Genomic DNA, 21,299 nt, shown 5'->3' with positions numbered 1-21,299 from the left:
CTTAGTTGCTTCCCAGCGTTGCTTTCAGCCTTGGTTCCTGCTTGTTCCAGCCGTGCCTTGCTTCCAGCCCTGGTTCCTGCTTGTTCCAGCCGTGCCTTGCTTCCAGCTCCGGTTCCAGCTTGTTCCAGCCGTGCCTTGCTTCCAGCCCTGGTTCCTGCTTGTTCCAGCCGTGCCTTGCTTCCAGCTCCGGTTCCAGCTTGTCCCAGCCGTGCCTTACTTCCAGGTCAGGTTCTGTTTGGTCCTGCTGTGCCTTGGCTCCAGCTCTGGGCTCTACTTGCTGTCTACATATCCTGACTCCAGCTCCGGTTCCTGATTCTCCTTGTCTTCAGCCAGCCACGAACCTTGGTCTTCTTCACGATTCTCCTTTGTCTTCAGCCAGCCACGAACCTTGGTCTTCTTCACGATTCTCCTTTGTCTTCAGCCAGCCACGAACCTTGGTCTTCTTCACGATTCTCCTTTGTCTTCAGCCAGCCACGAACCTTGGTCTTCTTCACGATTCTCCTTTGTCTTCAGCCAGCCACGAACCTTGGTCTTCTTCACGATTCTCCTTTGTCTTCTGCCAGCCTCGAACCTTGGTCTTCTTCACGATTCTCCTTTGTCTTCAGCCAGCCACAGACCTTGGACTCATTCACGATTCTCCTAAGTCCCAGCGACTCGGACCCCTACGGGCTCCTCCTGGGGGGGTCTTGGGTTTCCAGGGTGAAGACGCCATCAGTCCGCTCCAGCTGAGTGCTGCCTCCCGGCTTATTAACTCCTGTGGACGCTGTCCACCTCAGCCGGCCCAAGGGTCCACTATTGACTTTACTCATAACATAACAGATGGTATATAAAATCCGATAAATAAATAAATAATTGAGTATATATGAATGTTTTATTGGCAGTTGCTTAACACTTGGAATAATGCAGCCTAAACATTTTCTAAATAAATAAACAAACAAACATACACACCTACAAGGCTCCATTTATACGTAGGTACGTATCTCTATATGAACCCCCCCTGCCACAAGTTATTGAACCTTCTAAAAACCTGGCAAGGAGCTGGAGTAAGAAGGGCACTAGAATTTATAATTCACAACCAGGTTCAGGATTACAACCCTACTGCTCTGCATTTGAGTCCAGCCAAGAAGTACAAGGGAAATTAATCAGCCAGCTCCACAGCCTGGTCATTAGAGCTTCTGCAGCTCATAATTGACCTTGCCTGCCTGGTGGAGACACACCTTCAAGACATTTCTCCCACCTGAGAATTTGTTATTCCAATCACTGAGCATCGCTACCTTTCCATGAAAGTGGCTCACAAAGTTAAATGGGTATGATAGTCCAGGCAAAACATTCCAGCATTTTCTCACACATTGCTAACATGCTGATTTCAGCCCTTCAATTCCTGCTCCTGCCATGGACAAATCAGGTTCTATGTCCTGGGAGCTCACTCAACCAGGGAAATCAGGGCTATCTGCCTGATACTCTGGGAGTTGTTTTTTTTAATGTGCCAATGCACATTTAGGGCCTGCGGTCCTGTTTCTCCTTGGCGTCCCCTTATAAACAACAGCGCCATCTGAACTCCCCCACGCTCTGTGGGGGAAAGGGGAGACTTGGATTTCACCGAGGGCCTGCTGTCAATGTTAAACCGGGAGCCCGCTTCCACCAGAATCTTCAGTGCACTTTGCCTGTTTTCCTGGGATTCTGTTTCCTTTCCTGGAAGCCTGGACTGAAGACACCACAGGAGCAAGTTACTGCATATCCATCTATCTGTTGCAGCACCAACCAATTCGTGTTCACATCCACTGAGGCAGAGACTTACTGAGGAGCTGAATCAGCACCGGACCTTTTATAGAGAGTGACGACAGCTCTGGCATTTTTATCTCTGCCTCCATCTGCTGGCCAGAGAACGCATCCCACATGTATGGACTGGTCTGTAGGATGTCAAGGAAATAAGTTTGGCAGTAACTTAGTGTTCTTCCAAACAACAAAGCCGCAGTGCCAATCCATGCTGACTTGCAAGCAGGTACATACAGCACCAGGCTGCATTAGGTGATGTCGCTCTTTTAAGAAAATGTCCTTTGCTATTGCAGTAGAAGCTGTCAGTAGAGTCCAGCATTCCACTGTGGCCGCCACTTCAAGAAAAGTTCCTCTCTTAAAATCACTACTTCTTTAAGTCCATCTCCCTGTCTGCAGTAAGCTGCTTCCCCTTTAAGAGAAGCTATCTATGTGGCAGGAATTGCCTCTGACTGTCCCGGTTCCTAGCTCATCTAGGCTGCTACTGCTGGTCCTGTAAGATGGCAGGGGATAGTGAAGTCTCCTTTGGTCGATGGATCTTGCTGCCTCTCTCAACAGGGCTCCTCACGGACTGCCCTCCTGAAGCTGGGCTGCTACTCACCAACACACATGGGGAACCATGGCACCTAGGCCCTTCACTGTGTGTATTTCACTGTCTCTCTCTCTCTCTCTGTAGCTGTGATGTGGTGCTGCTGGGACAAACTACACTGGGTGCTCAAAATAAATGTACTGATTCTTTTAAAAGTTCAGAAGATAGCTGTGTATATTGATAAGAGGGTATCTTACAATGGACTCGCTTCCTCTAAGTATATGTCCTGTCTCCCAGGTTCCTGGGATGGAGCTTATCACTTCTCTCAGTGCATAAACTGTCCCAGTAGGTCAGGGAAATCCTATAGGTGATGGGGATTCCCTTAGTCCGAGAAACATCCTACCTCCCAGTGGTCAGACTCTTGCACCCAGCCTATGTCCTGGTCCCTTAGGAAGGAAATCCTGTTGAAGGTTTCGTGATCTTTCTCTGTCTTCCTGAACTTCCAATAGATGTGACTTCTCTGAAGGAAAAATCTGAAGTGAAGAAGAAACCATCTATACCGGTCCAGCTTCTCCGTGAGGAGGGGAGGATCAAAAACCTCCTCACAATAAAAAACAAAACAAAACATGCTTTCAATCTAAATCTCATGCTGGGTAATGCTGTCACTGATCTTGCTTCTTCTAGGAAGTAGAAGGATAGTTGACAGGTCTTCAGCCCCTGGTCTCTGGCTCTGGAGCTTGTCCCTCACCAAAAGTTCCAGGATTTTCCCCAGTACAAACTCATTTCCAAAACAGCCAAAATATTCTCAAAGTCTCTCTTACAAATGTGAGGCAGATCCTCTCAGGAAGAGAGTGCATTGACAAAGAGTCTCTTCTGAACGAAAAACCAAGTTGGATTAGTAGGCCCACAAAAGATTTTGGGACCCACTGTCTTGCATTGTAAAATCAAACACTTTTTTTTTTTTGCAGCTGAGTTTAGGGGTTGACACGGGAGACTGAAAGTGAAGATCTCATACTTGTTTGAAAGTGGAATTGGGATACAGATCCCTGTCTTTCAATTACTTCCAGCTAAGATACTTTGGGATAAGACAAGAATAGTCCAAGAATATTTTGAGATGACCATGTCAGATGGAGATTTGTAATTTTGGAGTAAATCAATATAAGAATTTTTGTCCAGAATTTATAATGTACTTCTGGAAGAATATGAGTATAAGAAACACCTCGATGTAAAGGGATGGAACAAGGACTGGATTGACCTTTCAAGGGTTCGGGCATCCCCTGGTGGGCCAATAAAGTTGATCACATGCTATTAGGTGCCAGCATTTCCTCTGCATTTAGGGCTTGGCTATGTCTCCACATTCTGGTGTGCATAGAGAAAAGGGCTCAGAGGATCTGTCAGTAACCGAAGAAGAAGATGTCGCCACTGCCAAAGCCCTGCACAGCAGCAGCTGAAAACTAGAGAGAAGCTACGGGTCAGCATCAGTTGAATGCTAGCTAGAGGCTGTGGGCTGGAGCTCAGGCCCACAGGGCCAAAGAATATGGAGAGGCCCCATGTGTATAAGAGAGGAAGCTTGTATGTGTGTGTGCATGTGAGAGAGGCAACGTGTGTGTGTGTGTGTGTGAGAGTGAAGCAGTTTATATGTGTCTGTTTGAGAGGCAGCTCGTGGGCATGTGTATGAGGCAGCTCGTGGGTGTGTGTAGGTGTGTGTGAGATAGAGGCAGCTTGTGTGTGTGTGTGTGAAAGAGAGGAAGCTTGTGTGTGAGAAGTAGTTTCTGAGTGTGAGATGGAAGCAGCTTGTGTGTGTTTCTGTGTGAGAGAAAGTTCAGATCAACAACACATTATCAGAAAAAAATCAATCTCAAAACAGGAGTACTGCAGGGATCAGCCCTGTCTGCAACCCTCTTTAACATATACATGCTGCCCTTATGCCATCCGCTTGCAGGACTAGGAATCACACATTACATTTATGCAGACGATCAACTAATTCTACCTATAGAAGACACATTAGAGAAAACACTAAACCTGGCTAATATGTACCTAGACATTATAAGACAACTACTAAACCAAATGGAACTTGTGATTAATATTGACAAAACAGAATTTCTTCACTTAGAATGAAAAAATACCGAAATCAGCCAAACGCCAATAACCCTCAATAACAACCAGACAATTGAACTAGCTGATAAAGTACGAAACCTTGGAATAATAATGGACCGTGAAATCAATCTAAAGCAGCATGTATCACTGAAAGTAAAGGAAGGCTATGCTAAACTCACGGTACTCAGAAAACTAAAACCACTACTAACACTAACTTATTTCCGAACAGTTCTACAGGCACTACTTTTCTCCAGCACAGACTACTATAATGCCCTTCTACTAGGGCTCCCAAACACAACATTAAGACCACTTCAAATACTTCAAAACCCAGCAGCTAGAAAACTAACCGGAAAAAGGAGGAAGGAGCATATAACTGAAACCCTGGCGGAACATAAGAACATAAGAAAATGCCATACTGGGTCAGACCAAGGGTCCATCAAGCCCAGCATCCTGTTTCCAACAGTGGCCAAACCAGGCCATAAGAACCTGGCAAGTACCCAAAAACTAAGTCTATTCCATGTTACCATTGCTAATGGCAGTGGCTATTCTCTAAGTGAACTTAATAGCAGGTAATGGATTTCTCCTCCAAGAACTTATCCAATCCTTTTTTAAACACAGCTATACTAACTGCACTAACCACATTCTCTGGCAACAAATTCCAGAGTTTAATTGTGCGTTGAGTAAAAAAGAACTTTCTCCGATTAGTTTTAAATGTGCCCCATGCTAACTTCATGGAGTGCCTCCTAGTCTTTCTACTATCCGAAAGAGTAAATAACCGATTCACATCTACCCGTTCTAGACCTCTCATGGTCACTACATTGGTTACCTATCGAACATAGAATTAAATACAAAACCCTATGTACCATACATAAACTAATACACGATGAGAAATCGGATTGGCTAAACACAGCATTAAGAGTACATGTCCCACACAGAAACCTTCGATCTGCAAATAAAGCACTCTTAACCATTCCTTCAGTAAAAACGGCAAGACTAACCCAAGTGAGAGAAAGGGCCTTATCACTAGCAGGCCCCATACTTTGGAACACAATTCCTCTAGAGATCAGATTGCAAAGAGATCTCAAAACATTTAAGAAAAGTTTAAAAACATAGCTTTTCAAACAAGCATTTTATAAAGAGACGGGAGAATAGAAAATATTTAGAAACAGGCAGAAGAACACTGGCGCACAGTACTTAGGAGTGTACAGTAGAGTGGTCCATGAACTCTACATCACTATAAACATAATTGTAACACTTTGAATAGTGATTTTTACCCATGAACAGTACCTTACTGGTACAATTGGTCATGACCTACTCCACTAAACAATTGATTGTCTTTAATGATATATTGAAACCGAACCTTTAGCGGCACCTGTTAGAATGTACTAATGTACATTGTACACCCTCACCTACATTAATTTATGTGCCTACATGTAAACCGTTGCGATGGTATTTGACTTAGCGAAGGTATAGAAAAGATTTTAAATAAATAAATGTGTGACAGAGGCAGCATGTGTGTGTTTTTGTATGAGAGAGGCAGCTTGTGTGTATGTATTTGTGTGCACCCCTCTTTCCCCACTTATCCATGACAATCTCAGGATGATTGAAAGTCAAAAGTTCCCAGGATTGGAGAGCAGGGGATTTTTTATCCTTATTAGTTTTAATAATTGGATGTCATTTGATGTATCTATTCTTTTGAAATATTTTAATGGTGTTTGGGAATTTTTTAAAATAAGAACATAAGAACATGCCATACTGGGTCAGACCAAGGATCCATCAAACCCAGCATCCTGTTTCCACCAGTGGCCAATCCAGGCCATAAGAGCCTGGCAAGTACCCAAAAACTAAATCTATTCCATGTTACTATTGCTAGTAATAGCAGTGGCTATTTTCTAAGTCAACTTAATTAATAGCAGGTAATGGACTTCTCCTCCAAGAACTTATCCAATCCTTTTTTAAACACAGCTATACTAACTGCACTAACCACATCCTCTGGCAACAAATTCCAGAGTAAAATTTTTGAGTTTTTAATTATTGGATGTTCTATTAGCTTTTTTGAAAAAAAAATTCATTAGTATTTGATTGGTTTTATTATTATGTTTTATATGTCTTGGTTTTATTGTTTGATGTTTTATAAGCAATGATAATGTTCTCTTTTTCTATTGTTGCAATGCATACAGAGTCTGACTTGTTGCAGTTTCCAGTTCAGTTGTTGTCTGCACATTTCTGTTTATACTTTATGGTCTCTTTATTCTGCATTTGACGAGGGTCTGTCACTGTTCTGCATGTGTGACAAAGTTGAGGTATTCTTTTAAGGGCGGATTTTTAAAAGGCCACGCTGGTAAAATCCAGCCTTTACGCGTGTGGCCGGGCCTAGCACACACCGAGCCTATTTTCAAAAAGGCCCAGGCACATGCCAAGCCTATTTTCAAAAAGACCCAGGCACACGCCAAGCCTATTTTCAAAAAGGCCCAGCCATGCACGTAAAGGCTGGTATGTACATAAGCACGGGCTTTTTTGAAAGGGACAGGCCGGGGGGGGGGGGGGGCATTTTCTGGGTGGGGCAGAGTAGACCGAGGGCGGGGCTAGAAGCACCCGGTAGTGGCCATTTGCCACTGTGCTGGGGGATCGTGCGCCGGCAAGTGCAACTTGCTCCTGCTCCTTTGCAGGAGCAAAAGGTTAGTTAAAAAAAATTAGGGGGATTTAGGACAGGGATAGGGGGAAGGCAGGATAGGGAAAGGGGAAGGGAGGTTAGGGTAGGAGGTTGGGAAGTTCCCTCCCAGTCCACTCCTTAATTGGAGCGGACTGGGAGGGAACTATTGTTGCCGCATGTATTTGCAAATTTATACCCCCTCTTGCGCACGCCGACCCAAAATTTTATAACGTGCGCACTAGCGTGCCCATGTTATAAAATTGCGCTTCCATGTATGCATGCCGGGTAGCGCGCACACATTTTGAAAATCTACCCCTTAGTGTGTAGTTTCTTTGTAGGGATCTATAAGCAGCCTGGCTTATTTTATTTTCTTAATAGGAGATATATTGGTGTTTTAGGGTTTTGCAATATTGTCTTTTCACAGGTAGGGTTGTTACTGTTTGAATGCTTGCAGTTTAATGCTGTTTTGGAATGAGAGGTTTACTATATTGTAATTTTTAATGTAGTTTGCTCAGGACCACACTTACACCCAAAATGTATTACAGTAGGCCTAATACCATATACTGTAATTCCAAGTGTCTTGTTTGCAAGGTTTTCTGATTGATACCACAGCAGTGCATGTGATTTTTTTTTTTACCTCAAAAGACTGCACAGTTAAATGCATAACTTTTAACTGTGTGTGGCGAGGCTGGGGCTAGTGGGGTGCAAGGCTGTAAAGTTTGCCTAGAATGCCTATTATCCTTGCACCAGTCTAGTCCAGGCTGCACTGGCTCCATGTGGGAAAACAGGATTCCATCTGGAGCTGAACTGTACAGCCAGTCCCTAGTCTCAGCTGCAGCAGTGATGCACAGAGTCTTGGCCAGGGTTTAATTGTCTTATCTTTTTCTTAAACCCTGGAGTAGGCTGGCCGCATGGATCACTTCTGGTCCCCTTTCCCCTGGAGCAGATTGGCAGAGGAACCATAAAAACAGCAAACTCTGTAGCACACAGTCAAAGGGGCCCTGAGAAGTGGAGGAAAGCTACTTCACAGAGAGGGCTCAGCCAGAAAGAAGTGCCTGTGTAGTGTTAGTGAGACTTCTGTCAGAGGTGGCTGGGCTCTGAGAGGCACAGCTGGCTATGGAATTATTATCTTCTCAATACCAGTCTCCTGAAGAGAGGGGGGGGGGGGGTGTGAAAATGGGAAATAGAAGGGGCTGCTGCAGGCTGAGGAAAGGCTGGCAACAAGCAAGAACTTTTTACATAATGATGGAGCAGTGCTGGGGCAGGAGGCACTTGCTGAGTGATCATGTGAGCAGCAGCACAACAGCAAATATCTTTGTGTGTATGTGTCTAAACCACTAGTTGGCAGTGTGGTTGTCTCATTACTTGGCAACTGGTTCAACATCTGATTGATGGGCAAGCATGTTTAACACCAGACCAGGATTATCTATGGGAGATGTAACCAAACTTGAATGGATGGAAGGGGGACTGCAGCTCAGTTTGTTCATTCTTGGTCTAGAGTGTGCTGTATTTAATTGTTTAGGAAAAAATGTGAAATTTGTTGGAGATATTTTGTCTCAGTTATGCCAAGATCCATGTCACATGATGTACCTCTCAAGGGTCGACTTAGTGTACTTTTGGGAGCTGCTGAAGCATGTGCTGCATAGAAAGCGTAGGAGTGAGTCACAGATACCCGTGGGCCAGTTTTGAAAAAATTCCCCGGGGCTGATATTTTCCTGCAGTCTGCCCCTGTTATATGTATAGATGTGCACAAGATTGTTGAAGTTTAAAATATTAGTAAAAAAAAAAGTTAAAACTGATAAAAAAAGAAATTCTGCATGGCTTCCATAGCAGGTGGCACATGTACTTTTATATGCATTAAAAGGAGAGATTCCTGTGGGCATGTTTAGGCCAGGGGAGTAAAACAGCGCACGGACATTGGATTTCCAAAACGTTCCCCACCCCCACCCCCAATTCACACAAAGAGCAGGTTCAAAGTATGCAGATGCTTCTGACTTGCCTACTTTTGCATTTGCTAATATTGAAAGAGAAATAACGTGTACTTTTTATGTGAAAATTTGAGTTAGAGTATGTGCGTTAAAATCGCCTGCATAGGTTAACGCTAAGCCAGATGTTTGAAACATGCCCCTGTATGTCCTACAATAATCTAGGGCCTCAGGTTGCTGCGGTCATTCATAGGTGCTACACGGATTTCCAGTTATTCACAGGTACTGCATGGACTTGTACATTGCTCTGTAAATGTTACATACAATCTATTCAGGCCCATAAGCTTTGTTTGATTTTTCACTAGGGATCTGAGGACAAATTGTTATCTCCAGGGTGCACAGAAGGTGAGAACTTCAGCCTTATCTCTTCCTTGCTGATTGTAATCTGTGAAATAATCCCACAGAGGATGATTAGACTAAAGAGGCAGTGAGGGAGGGGAGGGAAGAGGGTGAAAGAGACACACAGTGAACGGGAGTGGGTAAGGAAAAGGCCTCAGATACACAGGAGAAGCCTAAGAAAGGAAGACCAAACAGGCAAGAGAGGAAGGGAATATATAGGTAGGAGGTGGATAGGGAGGGGGCAGAACACTGTTGGGCGGGGCAAGAGTTAGGGAGGGTGGGCACAACGAGAGTGGGCGGGACTTCCTTCTTTCAGGCTGGGTTCTCTGGTCTTTCGGCTGCTGGCTCTTTCTTTTCCCTCCATCTCCTCTGGACGGATAGGCAGCAGTGTCTGGTCTCTGACCCCTCTGTTTCCAACTGTCACATTCCCTCCCGTGCTCCTCTCAAACCATGCAGCTGGGGTATATTCTGCCCTGGGTGCTCCCACTGCTGTTTCTCCTTTGCTGCCCCCTCACCAAGGCCCAAAGTGACACGGAAACCACAGGGGAGCTGCTTATCGAGACCCTGGTGAGATCCACAAAATCTCAAATCGGATCTCTCCCTCTCTGCCTGCAGGATCCTTTCTCTGTTCTACAACGCTTAGTTGCACCCTCTCCTTTACCTCTCCCATTTGTCCGGACAGCCCATAAAGCAGAAACTCCATTCTGCCTCTCTTTGGTCTCTTTTTGCCTTTGTAACTTTATTCCTTTTTAATTTCTTCTCCCCTCTTTCTCACTGGTGTGCCTCGATGTCGGCTCTCATGTTTCCTTCCGTTCATGGTCTCCCTTTTCCCTTGCTGTCTCTTACTCCTTTCTTGTTTTGTAGCTGAAGCCGGATTCATGCTCCGTGACAGCTGCTATGGGGGATACGCTGCATCTTCACTACACGGTGAGAGGAAGGTGGTGGCAGCTCTCGGGGGCTGGGACTAGGGAGCAGGGTGCCAGCCGCAGGCACCAACTTGAGTTCCAACAATAACACGTCAGCATTCAGAGAATGGGAAGCAAGAGAAGGAGGTGGGGACAGAGCTTAGGGGAGGAGTCAGAGAGGGGGGTGGGGAGAGGAGGCTGCATGTGTTGTGTAAAGGGAAAACAGCTTTCAGATCACATAAAAATAAAAATAATGAAAACAAAATAATCACGGAACTTTATAGAATACAATTTGTAGAAGAAATCTAACTTGCCTTCTCTCAGCATGGCGCTTGTTATATTCTTATGTCCTCGAGACCCCAGCCCTATGGTGCGCATATTTCTGATTCCAATGTTTCGGCTTTGGGCCCCAGATGGATGGAGGAAGCGTATGTGGCTCACTTAAAAAGTGGATGGTGGGTGTTTACCTTTGGGTTCTCCCCTGCAGATTTATTCCTAGATGGAGCTGTCAGATGGTAATCTCTGACCATAATAACTTGTTTTCCGTGTGTTCTAGGGGAAGCTGCAGGACGGGAGGGTGATTGACAGCTCCTTGTCACGGGACCCTCTGGTGGTGGAGATCGGGAAAAAACAGGTGATCCCAGGTACTCTGCTCAGTCGTTTCTGTAAATGGGGAAAATGTTCGTCTGTACCACCCCGACCCAATATGTACACTGTCTCCTCTTGGATGGGTGAATTCTGACAGGGAGTTCCTGGACAAAGACTGAATCACCTTTTAGTATACTGTTCATGGTAGGGTGGGAAGGCAAGGGGGAGTCATTTGTGCAGTCCCCTTGCCACCATCGATTTTAATGATCAATTGTTTTTGTAATGATTTCTCTGATTTTATTTCTATACGTCCCTATTTGTTTTTGTTATCCCCGTCCACTCCATTCTGCAGACACTCATGCCAAAAGCTTTCATCAGAGGTACATGTTCCTCACCTCAGATGTGACCAGTTCCTTTGTTTCTCATGGGATTTTCTGGGGCTCCTGGCACGGTGATGTGGCAGGACCATGACCTCACCATGTATCTTTGTCTTGAGATATGGATTCTGAAACACTCATGTTGTTTCTCCCACGGTTTCAGGTTTGGAGCAGAGCTTGCTGGACATGTGCGTTGGGTGAGTCACTGACTTCTGTTGTGCAAGGTCGGGGGGCTCTGTGTATAAAGTTGTAGGGGATACAGGATTGTGATGTAATCATATATCTGATGTGTACAATAAAAGGCTGTGTCTACAAATTAATGCAAAGGTGCATGCATGTAAGTGGCCTGTACAGCAACATTTTCATTTTTTTTTATAGAGAGAGGCGTTCATGAGTGATATAAGAATTGATTTGAAAGTTATATTTTAGATGTATTGAGGAGAAATCCTGCAGTCATTTGCTATATTAAGTTTAAAATATTTAGTACTTAGCTAGTCAGCTGGCGATGTCCAGTGGTAGAAATGTGACATTCCCTGTACGTACCTGGATCAGTCCAGACTCCTGGGTTTTGCTTCCCCTCCAGCAGATGGAGACAGAGACGTTTTAACAGACTCTGCCCTATATCCTAAGGTGCCACCTACAGTCCGTCAGTATTTCTCTGTCTCCAGCAGATGGTGGAGGTGCAAAACCTACAGTCTGTACTTGTTACTTAGTGAAAAAAAAAAAAAAGTAGACAAAGTAAGCAGGGAGTTTTTTTCTTTAACTTAAACTTAGGTCTTAAAAAAAAAAAAAAAGACAGAGGATTTTCTTCAGCCTCCCAAGGGGTTGCCAGGTCCTGAGGGGACCGTGCCCCCCTGGTGCTTAAGGCAGCTGCGGCTAAGGGTCGATGGTCCTATTGCCACTTACAAGCAGCGCTGGGTGTGATACTGGGGAGCCCAGTTCACTCACCCCAGAAGGACCAGGACCCATAGAAGACTGCCGGGCAAGTTAAAAAAAAAAACAAACCAAAAAAACCAACCAAATCTTTATTTTCGGTGCTTGGACGCTCCCTTCCCTCACTGCCGCTGCCAGGCTTTTTGCTGCTGTTTTCGCCGCTCCGGGTCGTTTTTTCTTCCTTTAGCGATGCCGGGGAGAACAGCATGTTGGGCGTGTGGCTCAGCATGCGTGCGCGCCTTTCTCGAGACGTCCTCTGCTCCTCATGTCTCCCCGGGGGGGAAAGGAACCTTCGCAGCGGCTGGGGGCAATGTGCAGAGCGCTTGCAAAGCTCCTACAGGGGTTAGTAGATCACGGCCCCCTTCTCCTGATCCGTTCCCGCTGAGCGCGGGAACGGAAGCCATTTTAAGCTCTATCAGAGCAGCGACGCGAGCCGCAGTGGGGGAGGGGATTCTCCTGCCTTTATCCCCGCAGCAAATGGCCCCCCGGGGGGGGGGGGGGCGCGAACCAAAGGGGCATGACTTGCCTGCGACAGAGGGGACTTCAGAATCCTCCTATTACTCCTCCTTCTCCTCGGAGTTTATTTTACTGCTTCATAAGGCCTTTAAGGCCATGAAGTCTGTGAAAAAGCAGGCTGGAGAGAATTCTTTTGTGGTGCCAATTTCAAATTCACGAAAGCGGTCCAAACCTAGGGGGAGCGCTAGGTCCTCAAAAGTTAAGTGCCCCTTACGGTCCGTGGCGCCCCATATAGACACAGATTCTTCCTTGCAGGTTTCTGACCCAGATGACCAGACCCTACCATCCAAGCCTCCGCTGGGGGTGGTCGGGGATGCAGATCAACAGCAGGATTCAGTCCGCAGTTCCCATATTGTTGAAGGAGACGACCCCAAGGTGGTCAGCCATTTTAGAAAGGATGAGCTGGGTCCGCTTATCCCTGCAATTCTAGGGGAGTTAGGCATCGAATTGCCGCCAGAGGAATCCCGGATGGGGGCTATTGATCCAGTGTTGTTGGGCCTGCGGGGTCCGACCACTTCCTTTTCTTTTCATTTCTCGGTTACTGACCTGCTGTTCAGAGAATGGGACACCCCTGACCTAGGGTTGAAGGTTAGTAAAGCAATGGATAAGCTATATCTTCTGCCAGAGGAAGCTTTAGACCTTCTTCGAGTTCCCAAGGAGGATGCGGCGGTGTCAGCAGTCACCAAAAAGACCACCATCCCAGTCACAGGAGCGACAGCCCTCAAGGATCTACAGGATCGAAAGTTGAAGCTTCAGCTCAAGAAAATATTTGAAAGCACTGGGAGTGCAAGCTGCCATGTGCAGCAGTTTTTCTTTGAGAGTTGGCCTTCGCTGGGTGCAACAACTGCAGGCCAACGCTTTCTTTCAGAGAGGGAAGTCTCCAGGTGGGGCGTCTGGAAGCTGCAGTCGCTTATAGTGCTCTGTACGACCTGTTGCGGACTTCGGCTAGATCCATGGTTTCGGCTGTCTCGGCACACAGACTTCTGTGGTTACGGAACTGGTCTGCGGATGTTTCTTCCAAAGCTCAGCTGGGCTCTCTGCCTTTCAAGGGCAAGTTGCTTTTTGGAAAGGACCTGGAGGACATGATTCAAAACCTGGGAGAGAATAAAGTTCATCAATTGCCAGAGGATAGACCCAAGTCAAGGGGCTCCTTTTCTACTCTGTCTCGCTTTCGTGGGAATCGAAGATTTTGAACGCCGTGGTCTACCAGTTCCTCTTTTAGGCAGACTTTGAGCAGACAGCAGTCATGGTCCCAGTCCTTTTGAAGCTGACACTTTGGTAGAACCGGTAACCCCCAGTCTGTGCCTGGGGTTAAGTCTCCACAATGAAGGGACGCCGGTCCATTTCTTGGTGCCGGTCGTAGGGGGCAGACTGTCTCTATTTTACGAGGAATGGGCCAAATTGACGCCAGACCAGGGGGTCCTCACCGTGATAAGACAAGGTTATGCTTTAGATTTTGCACGTCGCCTTTGGGATCGGTTTCTGGTCTCCCCATGCGCTTATGAGGTACAAGGAAAGGCGGTACAAGACACATTGCGGTGCCTTCTCGAGCTCTGCACCATTACGCCAGTTCCTCCTGCGGAACAGAGAAGAGGCCGCTATTCCATTTACTTCATGGTACCCAAGAAAGAGGGGGCTTTTCGGCCCATTTTAGATTTAAAACGGGTCAACAGATGCCTTTGGGTGCCCCGCTTCCGCATGGAGACTCTACAGTCCGTCATTGCCTCAGTGTGAAAGGGAGAGTTTCTGGCATCGCTGGATCTAACGGAGGCATATTTACACATCGGCGTCTGGACCACCCACCAGAAGATCCTAAGGTTCTCCATCCTGGGACATCATTTTCAGTTTCGAGCTCTGCCTTTCGGGCTTGCCACCGCGTCCAGGATCATTACCAAGATAATGGTTGTGGTAGCAGCACAACTCCGGAGGGAAGGATTCTTGGTGCATCCATAGCTGGATGACTGGCTGATTCGAGCGAAATCGGAGTTGCTTTGCCATTCGTCGGTCCACAGAGTGCTTCAGCTACTGAGATCACTCGGTTGGGTGGTCAACCTTGCTAAGAGTCTGCTGGTTCCCTCCCAGTCCTTGGAATTCCTGGGAGCCCTGTTAGACACGCAACGGGGGAGAGTTTTTCTTACCGCGGACCGCATTTGCAAGCTGCAGGGACAAGTTCGAGACTTATTGTCCAAGCATACTCCCAGAGTATGGGATTACTTGTGGGTCCTAGGATCGATGACTTCCACTCTGGAGTTAGTGCCATGGGCCTTTGCTCATATGTATCCTTTACAGTCAGCTTTGCTTTCATGATGGAAGCCAGTCTCCGAACGATTTCATCTGCCCCTTCCTCTTACAGATTCTGCAAGGTCCAGTCTCGATTGGTGGCTCCTCTCGGACAACTTAACCCGTGGAGTTCCCTTGGTAGTGCCCGAGTGGACAGTGGTTACCACAGATGCCAGTCTCTCCGGCTGAGGAGCGGTTTATCTGGGGAAATCCATGCAGGGGCAATGGTCCCAGGAAGAATCTCAGTGATCGAGCAATCGTTTGGCGGCCAGAGCTGTGTGTTTAGCGTTACAAGCTTTCCTTCCACTCCTCCAGGGGAAGTCAGTCAGGGTACTGTCCAACAATGCGACCACGGTGGCTTATATCAATCGCCAAGGAGGGACCAAAAGCCAACCAGTGGCTGTGGAAGCTCAACAGCTGATAAACTAGGCAGAGCAGCATCTGGTCAGCATTGCGGCGTCTCACATAGCCGGCGTCAACAACGTTTACGCAGACTTTCTCAGTCGTCACCGCCTCGATCCCAGGGAGTGGGAGTTGGCCGAGGAGGCTTTTCAGCTCATATGCGACACGTGGGGCATACCCAGCATGGATCTGATGGCGACGTTCAGGAATGCCAAAGCACCACGCTTCTTTGGTCGCTGCAAGGAGACAGGAGCAGAAGGGGTAGATACCCTGGTTCTTCCCTGGCCTGCTGTACGTGTTTCTGCCTTGGTCTCTGATTGGCAAATGTAATACTCGTAGCTCCAGAGTGGCCAATGCGTCCCTGGTTTGCGGATCTGGTCAATCTAGTGGTGGCAGGACCCCTGCAGTTTCGGGATCTCCCGGACCTTCTGCATCAAGGGCACGTCTGTTTAGAAGAGGCCAATCGCTTTTGTCTAGCGGCATGGCTTTTGAGAGGCAGCACCTGAAGGGCAAAGGTTATTCTGATGTGGTTGTGGCTACACTTTTGAGATCTCGGAAAACGTCCACCTTCCTCGCTTATGTCCGGGTGTGGAAAGTCTTTGAATCTTGGAGCGTAGAACGTGAGGTTGTTCCTACCCAGGCATTGGTGTCGGATATTTTGTGTTTCCTACAAGCCGGACTATCCAAGGGCTTATCATGTAGCTCCCTGAGAGTGCAGTGGCAGCTCTCGGTTGTTTACCCGGTTACAATACAAGGGGTAGCGTTAGCTGCGCATCCGGATGTGGCTCGTTTCCTTCGGGGTGCAAAGCACTTATGTCCCCTGGTCAGACACCCTTGTCCTTCCTGGAGCCTAAACTTGGTTCTCACAGCTCTGTGTGCTGTGCCCTTTGAGCCTCTAAAAAGGGCAACGCTGAAAGATCTCATGTTAAAGGTGATTTTTCTGGTAGCTATCACATCTGCTTGTAGGGTGTCTGAGCTTCAGGTGTTATCCTGCAGAGAACCTTTCTTGAGAATTTCTGATTCTGGAGTCTCCTTACGGGAAGGTTCCTTCATTTCTTCCAAAGGTAGTTTCCTCCTTTCATTTGAATCATTTAGTGGAGCTCCCGTCCTTTCCAGAACTGGACCGGTTGGATCCCCTTTCTAGAGACTTAAGGAAGCTGGATGATCGCAGGGCTTTGCTGCGTTATCTGGATGTTACGAATGCTTTTCGTATGTCCGACCATCTTTTTGTGCTGTGGAGTGGTCCAAAAAGAGGCAATAGCCACTGCTATTAATTGCATCAGTAGCATGGGATCTTCTTGATGTTTGGGTAATTGCCAGGTTCTTGTGGCCTGGTTTTGGCCTCTGTTGGAAACAGGATGCTGGGCTTGATGGACCCTTGGTCTGACCCAGCATGGCAATTTCTTATGTTCTTATGGCATCTAAGACTACGATAGCCCGCTGGCTGAAAAAGGCTATAAGTTCAGCATATTTGCTGCGTGGTAGACCCCTACTGGTTGGACTTCACGCCCATTCTACCCATTCTTGGGTGGAATGTCAACAAGTCTTGCCACAAGAATTTTGCAGGGCGGCTACATGGAAGTCTTTACACACCTTTGCGAGGCCCTGGGTTCTGGGGGATTTGGAGAAGGTGTGCTCCGAGCAGGCCTCTCCAGGTCCCTCCCCAGGTAAGAAAGCTCTGGTACATCCCAGGAGTCTGGACTGATCTGGGTATGTACAGGGAAAGGAAAATTAGTTCTTACCTGATAATTTTCATTCCTATAGTACCACGGATCAGTCCAGAGGTCCCGCCCGCTTTATGCATAGAGGTAACGGAGAGTCCGCTCGTTTAGCAGTTGTTTATTTTGGGTCTGCAGATCAATTTTGTTCACATTGTTCAACGGGTTCTGTTCCCATTTGGGATTAGTGCGCCAGTTCAGGTAATGTGTTAGTTGTATATAATTAGTTTGGTTTTGAGCCATTCTGCTTTGATACTGAGTAATACTGATGGACCCTAGGTGGCACCTTAGGATATAGGGCAGAGTCTGTCAAAACTTCTCTGTCTCCATCTGCTGGAGGGGAGGCAAAACCCAGGAGTCTGGACTGATCTGTGGTACTACAGGAATGAAAATTATCAGATAATATTGAGCAGGCAGGAGCCCTGTAGTAGTATTTTCCAGCACTCTACAGCCTGCTTGCCCCAGAGTGCTGCTGATCCTGGAAATGCTAACACCCTGTATACTCTTAGTGAACTAGAGCTCCTTTACAGAGTTTTGGCACAAAGATAGGAAAGTTTCACTTCAATTTCCTGAGATGTGGAAACAAGATATTTGTCAATGAGAACTAATCACATCCCACTTCTCTACACACATTCACCCTTGCAATGTGTTCCTTCTCTCTGCACCACCGTATATAAGCTCTAGCTGTGAGTTTGAGTGTGTATCTACACACGTGGCTACATGAAAGCATGCTGGTGCATCCTTAGAGTTGTTTGTCGTTTTGCTGTTTCATGCATCATATGACCTTTTGTTCTGCCAGAGAGAAGCGGAGGGTGACTATCCCACCACATCTGGCCTATGGGAAGCGAGGATACCCACCCAGTATTCCAGGTAAATCTTTCACTGGCTGCACAAGCAGCTCATAGAAGTGTGTGACAGCAGAAAAAAAAAGCTGAGTTTTAGTCCAGGGATAAAGATAAAATAATGCATCATGAATAGAGAATAAAAGAAATAAAATACACCATTATTATAGTCGTCAAATTGGAAGGATTAAAAGATGCATTTGGCAATTGGCCTAAGCTTCAATCCTTGAGTCAGGTCTTCCACTCTCCAGTAGGATGGGGCTGCTGCAGAGATAGTGTTTATGACTGCCAGCATGGGGGGGAAGAGTCATTGCTCAAGGATGACACTTAGTGGCCAGATTCTGAAAGTACATGGCTCCTAGCCAAGGACCATCAGTGCAATGACACACTAGCAGACTGATGCAATATTAGCGCGTGAAAAAGTTTTCTCTAAGCACTCCCATCCATCTCTCCCGCACGCGCAATGCAGCAAGGTAATGAGCTGTGGCGTTAAAAAGAAGGCGCTAGGGGAAATTGTGCATCCCTAGCACCTCCTCAGCATTGGACGCCCAGGAGAAGTGGCTGTGCACGGGTTAGGAAAACAGATACTCAATTTTACAGGCATCTGTTTTCCAACGGACATTTATAAGTTGAGTGTCTGTTTGCCTAAACTGATCGCCGTCAACTTTTTTTTTAATGTTACTGCTTTCTGTGGTTCCTCAGACTTAATATCGCAACGATATTAAGTCGGAGGAACCACAGAAAAGCAGTATTTTCTGTTCAGGTTTTGGGGTTTCTCACGACTTAACACCAGCTTTAGGGCTGGCGTTAATTTTTGAGGGTTAAAATGTGCACGTCAGGCACATGGTTATTTTTTATATTGGGGGCACTAGCTACTAGCCTCATCAACATGGCATTTACATGTGATGAGTGCTATTAGATACATGCTGATTTGGACGTGCGTCCAGCTGCGGTTTAACCCATGTGCTAGCCTGAGCACACGATATTGCATCGGGATGTAGGTAAGATTTATTTATTTATTTATTTATTTATTTATTTATTTAAAACATTTCTGTACCGTCTTTTCACGAACAAAAAGTTGACCAAAACGGTTTACAAGGATTGTTCAAGAGATAAAAATAAAAATCGGAGATAAAACAAATAAATAAACATTGGTAAATAGTAATAAAACATCAAATTAGGAAAAAAAAAATTCTAAAACAAAAAATAGCACAGTAAAGAAAACAAATTACAAAATATTCATTAAATCCTAATTCTAATAAACATCTCCTTAAAGTATAAGTATTAGCTAAACTGAGTTTTTTACAATAAACAAGATAAAGTCAGAAAAAACCTTGAAAAAGAATTACACCATATTTCGTCTGAGAATACCAAATCAAGAGTATAGGTAACTGAAAGAACAGTAAATTACAGATCAGAGAGGATTTTGCGAATCTATTTCTAGATCCGCAAATGCCTCTCTGAATAAATAAGTTTTAACTGATTTCTTAAATTCTTTGTGATTAACAATTTGTCTCATAGTATTTGGAAGTGAATTCCAAAGTAAAGGGCCTGCTACTGAAAAAGCTCTTTCTCTAGTTATATTCAATCTAGCGAGCTTAATCGTAGGAACATCCAATAAATTTTTGTTCGCAGATCTGAGGCTTCTTGTTGGTTTATAAAGCCGCAGTGCGGTACATAACCAAGTTGAATCAGGGTCGTGAATTAACGAGTGAATAATGGATAACACTTTATATTTCTATGTTCTATGGTAACACTACTTATTTATTACCGGCCTTTCTTCCTTCCAGCTTGTTGTAAGCTTCCAAGTTCTCTCTCCCTGTTGATTGTAACTTTGACTTATTCCTACCATTGTTATCTGTCATTTCACTTGAATTGCTACTCCAGTTATTCCCTTGTTATATTGTAAACCGATCCGATATGGTTATTTACTATGAAGGTCGGTATAAAAAACTGTTAAATAAATAAATAAATAAATATTTGATTCGAAACTTAATTGGAAGCCAATGTAACTTGGATAGGATAGGCGAGATGTGATGTCTCATCGGTGTTCCAGTTAATAAACGAGCTGCAGCATTTTGAATCTGCTGCAGAGGTTTTAAAGTGGAGTCGTGCAGACCCAAAAACAAACCATTGCAATAATCTAAGCCGAAAAAAATAAGAGATTGGAGAACAGTTTGAAAATCCGCTTTGAATAGCAAAGGTTTTAGTCTTTTTAACGTATGTAATTTAAAGAAAGAATTTTTTACTAACTTTGCAACATGATTTGTTAAAGATAAATTGGTATCCAACTGTACTCCTAGATTACGAACCACTTTTTTTATTTCAATCACTTCATTTCCCAATGTAATAGAAGATGGGGGATGGTTTGCGGGATTTTCTATAACGCTTAACAGTAGAAACTCAGTTTTTTTAGTATTGAGTTTAAGTCTACTGTGACATAGCCATTGTTCAATAGTCTTTATATAGATTTTGCAAAATGAGATAGTGTCGGACCAAGATGGGAATACAAAATAGGGGGAAAATCCATGGGTATTTGCTGGATGTCCAAAGGAGGAGACTGTCAGGTAACAACAAATAGAGATGCATTCGTGGAACAACAGCCAAGTCCTAAGCTCCAAGGAAACATCAAAAGATATGCATGATAGCTGCCTGGAGGCTGTGAGAGATCCAGAAGAAAAGGAAGGCTATGCATGCTCACTCCTTGATGAGAGCTGGATAGGAAAGATTAAAGACAGATACCATGCACAGTAGCTCCCTTATGAGAGCAGGATGGAAAGAAGTAGAGGAAGGCTCTCTGATGAGAATGGGATAGAAGGGACAATGCATGAAGGGTTAACAGTCAGTCTCTCTTCTTTCCTGCAGAGAACGCAGTCTTGCAGTTTGAGACAACGGTGATAGCACTTTTCAAGGCCACATACTGGCAGAAGATAGTAAGTGATGTGCTGCCCATGATTTGCATCGGGCTGGTGCCAGCCCTGCTCGCACTTATAGGCTTCCATCTCTGTTCCAAAGCCAAGACCCCTCATGTCTCCAAGAAAAAGCTCAAGGAAGAGAAGCGGAACAAAAAGAAATAAATATTTTGCCTTGAGAGCCAGGCTCCAGTCTTTTACTGTTGATGAACTCTAGGGCTGCACACATGGTGGCCCATTAGCTAATGGTTTTAGACTCGCTTTCCATAACTGGCCCATGGTGAAGACATGAGTTCTTTACCTAAAGTCCTAAATCTGTATATGTGCAGCAAGGATACTGTAGAGATGGGACTTTATGGATTTATTGGCATTTCCTGCATTTTGAATTATTTGAATAGTACATCAGGTCCTCGACTGTATTAGTTTTTGTTTTTTAAATCTAAATCAAAA

At 45.4% G+C, this 21,299-nt stretch overlaps 1 protein-coding gene across 1 annotated transcript; it reads left to right on the top strand.

Moving 5' to 3' along the window:
• The first annotated feature begins 9,680 nt into the window (after nt 1-9,680).
• Nucleotides 9,681-21,030, top strand: FKBP11 (FKBP prolyl isomerase 11). Its single transcript, XM_029594636.1, has 6 exons — nt 9,681-9,943; nt 10,241-10,303; nt 10,838-10,925; nt 11,410-11,443; nt 17,895-17,965; nt 20,803-21,030. Exons 1-6 carry the CDS (start codon nt 9,827-9,829, stop codon nt 21,012-21,014), a joined length of 585 nt encoding a protein of 194 aa, XP_029450496.1. The 5' UTR covers nt 9,681-9,826; the 3' UTR covers nt 21,015-21,030.
• The last annotated feature ends 269 nt before the right edge of the window (nt 21,031-21,299 follow it).

This window comes from Rhinatrema bivittatum, chromosome 3 (assembly GCF_901001135.1).
Source record: "Rhinatrema bivittatum chromosome 3, aRhiBiv1.1, whole genome shotgun sequence".
Taxonomy (NCBI): Eukaryota; Metazoa; Chordata; class Amphibia; order Gymnophiona; family Rhinatrematidae; genus Rhinatrema; species Rhinatrema bivittatum.
This window is presented reverse-complemented; position numbering and strand designations above follow the sequence as displayed.

What these genes read in the sequence shown, in the direction of transcription:
- FKBP11 (XM_029594636.1), top strand. Translation starts at nt 9,827, where the DNA reads ATGCAGCTGGGGTATATTCTGCCCTGGGTGCTCCCACTGCTGTTTCTC. An exon ending in CGCTGCATCTTCACTACACG is followed by an intron (nt 10,304 to 10,837) that starts GTGAGAGGAAGG and finishes CGTGTGTTCTAG; the next exon opens with GGGAAGCTGCAGGACGGGAG. An exon ending in TTGCTGGACATGTGCGTTGG is followed by an intron (nt 11,444 to 17,894) that starts GTGAGTCACTGA and finishes TTGTTCTGCCAG; the next exon opens with AGAGAAGCGGAGGGTGACTA.